Source organism: Prunus mume, linkage group LG1, assembly GCF_029339155.1.
Source record: "Prunus mume cultivar Tortuosa linkage group LG1, ASM2933915v1, whole genome shotgun sequence".
Lineage (NCBI taxonomy): Eukaryota > Viridiplantae > Streptophyta > Magnoliopsida > Rosales > Rosaceae > Prunus > Prunus mume.
Window position 1 is genome coordinate 11,471,754 of NC_142698.1, and position 6,895 is coordinate 11,478,648.

The following is a 6,895-nucleotide window of genomic DNA, read 5'->3' on the forward strand; positions in this document are numbered from 1 at the left end:
GGTAGAAGAGGCCCTATTTATAGCTGCTAGAAGCCATCTTTTTCTAAGAAACCCTAATGGTTTCCATCCCATTTTGCCAAGTCTTTCCATTCCTTTCTCCCCCCTTCTTTGACTTATCTTATTCTAGCAAAATCTTCTCTGTCCAATCTCACAAAATCAGGAATTTTTGGGAGCTCAATGCTCTTTCCTGCAGCTGCCTCTATTTCCAGCCATCTTTTCTTTCCTTTTCTTCCTTCTTCCATGGCCAGGTCTGATGAGGGAAAGAGAATGGGTATGCATGCTGGTTCAAAGGCAATTCCTCTCCTAGCAGGCTGTGTGCCAACATCCCTTGGTCCCTTGGGTGTCTTTACTTGAAACTTGCTCCATTCCCATGTGCTGGAACCTTCCAGCAACTTTGTATAATGGACCTTCAGACTTCCCCTTCGTGGCTTTTGTTTTTCCAGCCAAGTGCTAGGGGTTTTGTAGCTCATTATGGTAATTGTATGGTCAAAGGTGATTCATTGAGTAAGTGGACTTTTTTTATCAAACGTTTGGGCTTTTTGATTGAGTCAATAGACTATTTTGGTTGTGCTATTTTTGTTTGGAGTGATGGGCTATTCTTTTCTCTCTTGTGCTCACCCATATGTTTGGACCTATGAAATGGGCTTGAGTCCCGAGGCTCCTAAACAACCCGGGACTTCCATTTCTCGCCCATCAATGGGCCTCATGACAATTTATTACCATTCATACCACAACCCACTCAAGCAAGCCCCGAGTATTTGAGTGGCTTGGGGCCCACTTAAGCTTGTGGCGTGATTGGGTGCGGAATAATAATTCCTTGCTTGGCGTGGTATGTCGCTTGGCGTGCTTCAATTTTATCGTCCTTGAAGAGGGACATGGTGCTTAGTTTAGCATGGACTTGTATTTTATAATATTATCTCAGTCCTTGGCATAACAAATTATTTATTTAGTATGGCATGTGGACTATGACTTGTATATGATGAGCCTTCGTCTACTCTAATATGTGATTTTTCTTAATACAGTATCATATTGGGCCGGAAACTTATTTGGGCCTAACCATGGACTTTTTGGGGCCTCAACAAATACAAAATTCATTGGAGATACTTGTATTTTCCCCTGTGTTGATCTTAGCAATTTACAAAGAAGATCAAATGAGTTCCAGGGGCGATTGTGTTCTGTCGAAGAAGATGAGCGTGTAATGATAGACATAATAGTATTAAACTATTAATCCTCAGCCTACAAATAAAAAATAATATTTATGTATATTGGCCATCCAATGGGCTAACTTTCTTTATTAAACTATTTTTCATGGGGGTTTGCCCCACAATGAATCTATTGGGATTACTGTTGTTTAAATTCAAAGAATATGTAGTTGTCAATTTTTTGTTGTTGAGCTTTTAGACTTTTAAATACTGCACTTTCCTTGAAAAATTCATGAATCCGTCATTGGTGTTGTGGCTTTAATCTTTTGGTCCAATGCCAATATATTTTTATAGGAACTCAAATCTCGAAAAATCAAGAGGCTTAGTCAATAAGTTTGCTAGATGATGATATTCAGTGGGGTAATACCTCCTTGATGAGTAAGTCTCAGAATATCACAAGCTTCTCAAGAAGTCCCACAATTTTCAATATAAGCAAACTGCTCATGTTTCCTATTTGAGTTGGTTAGAGTTTGTTGCTCAACAAAAAGCTACATCTATAAATTATAGACATCTAACGACCTTCTAGTAAGCAAGCTTAAGAAAAGAGCTCCATCTATTAAAAATTTTGTTAACAAAAATACGGTCAACTTAAGAGTTGAGACATGATCTCTACCTCCTTATTTTGTTACATGACATAAACACATAATTAACACGAATGAGTACCATTTCGCATTTAAATATTTTTTTCAATTTTGCATTGACATTCCATCAATTATTTTTCTGCATTTTAATATACTTTTTATTAATTTTATAGCTTAAAACACGATTAGGAAAGTTAGGTTAATATATGATGATAATCGTAGAACTCTTGACAACGTTATTATATATTTTATTTTGTATAATTTAATTTATTTTTTTTTAAAAAAATGTGGAAAGGGATATTGACACATCAAAGACAACCATTTGTTGTTTTGTTAAGCAACAAACACAACCATTGGTCCACATATTGAAAGACATCAAGGCAAGAAAAAAAGAATTATAAACTAAACATCATGTCACGTGTATTCATATTTGAATTTTCCTAAAAAATTTCTGCAGCTGTTAATGATTTTGTGTGTCTACCTTTTGCTTCTTTTTTTCCTTTCTTGTATATATTTATTCTATATTTCAATTATTATATTTCACTATTTTGTGTTGTTTTTTTGACTTTCTAATCTCACTACCTTGAGTAATATGAGCCGCGTGAACTTGGTGTGTCACGTAACCTGTCCTGTTACGGTGATGGAGTGTAGGCGCGATATAGTGACGGCCCATTTAATCAACTGTCAGAATCTAAGTGGTTCATCAAGTAAGAATTAATTCAGCATCCAGGAAAGAAAAAAAAGGGGAAAATTTTCATTTGAAAAGCTTCCAGATATCTGTTTTATCAAACATCAAAGACCTTTTGGTCCCAAGTCAATATCATCAACCTCAGATCCAATTGAATCAGAAAAAACAAACCACCCAACCTCTTCTGTGTTCTGTGGACTGTTTTTCTCTGCTCTGGATTGCTTGGTCTGCCCAGTTTGGTTCAAGTATTGTTAGAACAACAACATCAGTAGCAAACCCATGTCTGGAAATTCAGTTCAACTCATGCTTCAGCTGTTCTCAGGTAAGTCTTTTCTTTGACTCTGATCACTTTTCTGCTTGTGGGTGATGAAAGTAGAGATTTTTTTTCCTTCCATTTTTAGGAAACCCATGTCTGGGTTGTTGAACTATGTGGATCTGTCAAGTAGGTTTTGGACTCTGATACACAAGTTTTGAGCTTTTTTGATTGATTCAATCTGTTACTGAAATGGGTCTAAGTCATTGGTTAATTCCTGGATGTTTCATTTGCAATTAACTCTGTTGCTATTTGTTGAACTGTATTCCAGTAAATAATATAACTTTGTTATTGGCATATCTTATTCTTATTTATTTGTTTATTTCTAACTATCAAGACTTGTTCCCTGATTGCCTACACTGTTTGGCCCAGTAGTATTCAGTTATACACATTCAGCCGTTGACAGCGTAGTTTTCTAAAGTTAATGACTGTATATCACTGACGAAAATAGTGTAATTTTAAAACATTTGAGACTGTTTTAGTCCTAATTTGTGCTGAAGTTTTTTCTTTCATAAATGGTGATAAAATTGACTACTTCCGTTCATTATAGGTTAGCGTGGCGATGACTTATATTTGGTTGGGTTTTATTGGATATCCATAGGTTGCATTTTGTTAATTGCAGCATAATCTTGAAGATAATTAAAAGGAAGAGAAAATGAGGATGAGGAACAAATACAGGAAACCAACCACTTTCCATTGCAATGCAGGGAGCAGATGTTCAACGTCTGCTGTGGTGTGGAGCTTGGTGGGATGTTTTCTTATGTTTCAGCTGTACTCCCTTGTTCACCAAAATGATAGGATGGGAGGAGAAATGCAATTTCGATCAACTCATCACCCACAGTTCCATGAACTTGAAGAGGTGGAAGAGGAAAATATCCAAATTCCCCCACCAAGAAAGCGATCCCCACGTGCTGCAAAAAGAAAACCTAGGCGACCAACCACTCTGATTGATGAATTTCTTGATGAAAATTCTCAAATTAGACACGTATTCTTTCCTGGCCAGAAGCATGTTATAGATCCAATGAAGGATACAGGGAATGATAGCTATTACTATTACCCTGGGAGGATTTGGTTGGATACTGATGGAAATCCTATTCAAGCTCATGGAGGTGGTATTCTATATGATGACAAATTGAGGACATACTATTGGTATGGGGAGTATAAAGATGGGCCCACATATCATGCTCATAAAAAAGGAGCAGCCCGGGTAAGTGATTTACTTTTCCTCTGCATCATCTTATGCTCAACTGTGTTTTGACTCTAAAATATCAGTCCGTAAGGCTGTTGGGGATGAAATTGCTATTTTGTAAGTTTTTCACTCATTAGTTGTTTGCTTTCTGTTTAGAAGCTTTGGGGTTATATAGTTGAAGCTAAATGTAAGTCATTATTGCATATGTGGCTCATTTCTGTTTCCATAATCCAACCATGAGTACCAGTTGTTTTCTGTGCTGACCTCAATAAGCCTAATATAGTGTGTTGCCTTCATATTACTTGATATCAACTCTAGATTGTGGAATTCAGTTTCTAGTTCTTATGCATTTTACCATTGCTATTTTGTATAAGACTTTATCCCCTGCATATCGTACATACTTTACATGAATTAAAATCTCCTTGGAAACCTCTATACAAATTGTTCTGGCAGGTTAGGAGAAAAATACAACTAAATTATCATTTACAATTGTATAACATGCCTTCTTAGTGTGAGCTGGAGTGTTAAGTTGGAGCTTTATTTTCTCTTCGTGGGTCTTGACATGCGAATATCAAAGAGGCAGAGTTCTGGAAACACAATGGTCTGTAGCGATTCCATAGTTGTTGCTTCTTGAACTGTAAATTGCGTTGAGGGTAGTGTGCATAATTGGAAACTTGTTATAGGAATGATGTGTATTACAAAAATAATGACAAAGAACAAGAATGAAGCCGGGGCGAATGCCCAGTAGGCCTTGCTTAGGGCTTTCACCATCTGATAATGTGCTCTCAAGTTCGATAGGTATTGTGCTTTTTGAGATGTAGGGTCCCATTGAGATTGGAGTCAGCCATGTGAATTCTTTTCAATCATCCAATTGGTTAGTCCTGATGAAGAAGTGTGTCAGGAGCCTCATGGATAATTGCCCTTTTTTGTTCATGTTGGAAACGATGCACGAGAAGACATCTCCTCCATTTTAGGTGAGAACAACCCATGTCAGTGAAAGATCTGTCAGTTAGATTTTCTAAGTGAAGTAGGTGATTTGTGGATCAGCATCATTAAAGAGTAATGAGAACTATCTTTCCAAGAAGTGAAATCTTAAAACTCCATCGCCTTCAATTTGGAAAGAACGGAACTTTTGGGTACAACTTAATTTTGCTGTCAGCTAAAAATGACATCTGGTGTTTAAGCCTACAGGAGTTTTAGTTGTTCGATATGGATTTTGGGGATTGAAAAGGAATTCTTACTCAATGGGTGTTGAAAATATGTGTATGAACTGGATGGTTCTCTGAGGGATTTTCTTTTTCCCTTCTTCCAGCAGGCGCTGTTTTAAGGCTTCCAGTAACCCATATGTTGCTGTTATGGACCTCATCATGTTGCATTACCTTTAGATGCATAGTTTTTTCACCATTGCTGCACTTGTGAGTGTTTTTTTTATTCGTCTCAAATTTTTGTCAGTATTCCTTTTTTATTTCAAGCATTCAATTTCTGTCTTATATGTAGGTTGACATCATAGGAGTTGGTTGCTATTCTTCCAGAGACTTATGGAAATGGAAAAATGAAGGCATTGTATTAGCAGCAGAAAAAACAAACGAAACACATGATCTCCACGAATTAAATGTTCTCGAGAGGCCGAAAGTGATTTACAATGAGCGGACAGGGAAGTATGTTATGTGGATGCATATTGATGATGTTAACTACACTAAAGCTGCTGTTGGTATTGCCATTAGTGATTACCCTACTGGTCCTTTTGATTATCTCTACAGCAAACGACCTCATGGATTTGACAGTAGGGACATGACAATCTTCAAAGATGATGATGGTGTTGCATATCTAATCTACTCCTCCGAGGACAATAGTGAACTTCATATTGGGCCACTAACTGAAGATTATCTTGATGTGACAAACATCGTGAGAAGAGTTCTCGTGGGACAACATCGGGAAGCCCCGGCTCTGTTCAAGTATGAAGGAACTTATTACATGATCACTTCAGGATGCACTGGATGGGCTCCAAATGAGGCACTGGCCCATGCAGCAGAGTCGATCATGGGGCCATGGGAGACTTTGGGAAACCCCTGTGCGGGAGGGAACAAAGTGTCCCGACTTACTACATTTTTTGCACAGAGCACATTTGTGGTTCCTGTGCCAGCATTTCCTGGTTCATTTATTTTCATGGCAGATCGATGGAACCCGGCAGACTTAAGGGACTCAAGATATGTCTGGTTGCCTTTGATAGTAGGGGGACCGGCTGATAGGCCCCTGGATTACAATTTTGGGTTCCCATTATGGTCAAGAGTGTCAATATATTGGCATAGAAAGTGGAGACTTCCTTGGGGGTGGAGTTCTTCGAAATGAATATAGGTTTTCCTCATATCATCTGGTGTATCATACATGAAGGCTATGCTGATTCTTTCACTGGCTTGCCATGGTTGTTGTGTTACTGTAAATGAAGAGCATTTGCAAATTGCATATAGTCCACTTGCGCATGGCACACAAAGGCGAGTGTGTAGGATGATCAATCTCAAGCACTGCCAATGAACCCCTCATTTTTTAAGATTATGTTAATATTAGCTAGCATTGAGGCAGAGTGTCTGCTTGCAGGGAAAGATTGCTTATTATCTAACAGTTCTGCTAATAATCACTTGATGTTGCCCTTAGTTGAAGTTCATTGTGTGCATGAAGGGTATGTATGTCTTTATGCGTGACGGGCTAAGCCACAGATGGGTCTTTGGACCTTTTGCCTGAAGCATAGTGAGTGTTTTCTGAGAAATGTCCGGATGTCAAAGAAGATCGTATTTAATACGTTTGGCAAGGGTCATTGAAAATGTTGTCTCAGATCATAAAAGGAAAAAAGGAAAAAAGAAAAAGGGAAATGTTGTGTCCCCTCCATAATTTTTTAATTTTTTTTTATACAAGTGATATTGGGGA

General features: G+C 37.9%; 1 protein-coding gene across 4 annotated transcripts; it reads left to right on the forward strand.

Annotated features, from left to right (window-relative positions):
• The first annotated feature begins 2,358 nt into the window (after nt 1-2,358).
• Nucleotides 2,359-6,630, forward strand: LOC103336579 (uncharacterized). Of its 4 annotated transcripts, none has more exons than XM_008239651.2 (3): nt 2,359-2,793; nt 3,492-3,991; nt 5,471-6,630. In XM_008239651.2, the coding sequence occupies exons 1-3, from the start codon at nt 2,751-2,753 to the stop codon at nt 6,320-6,322; spliced, it is 1,395 nt and encodes a 464-aa protein (XP_008237873.2). In that variant the 5' UTR covers nt 2,359-2,750; the 3' UTR covers nt 6,323-6,630. The 4 variants fall into 4 exon arrangements, with proteins under 4 accessions (XP_008237873.2, XP_008237861.2, XP_016646774.2 ...); XM_008239639.3 differs by having other exon boundaries at nt 2,385-2,793; nt 3,386-3,991; XM_016791288.2 differs by having other exon boundaries at nt 2,414-2,793; nt 3,335-3,991.
• The last annotated feature ends 265 nt before the right edge of the window (nt 6,631-6,895 follow it).

Excerpts from the sequence above, each read along its gene's own strand:
- LOC103336579 (XM_008239639.3), top strand. The coding sequence starts at position 3,440 with ATGAGGATGAGGAACAAATACAGGAAACCAACCACTTTCCATTGCAAT. Across the intron at positions 3,992-5,470 it reads ATAAAAAAGGAGCAGCCCGG|GTTGACATCATAGGAGTTGG; the intron begins GTAAGTGATTTA and ends TCTTATATGTAG.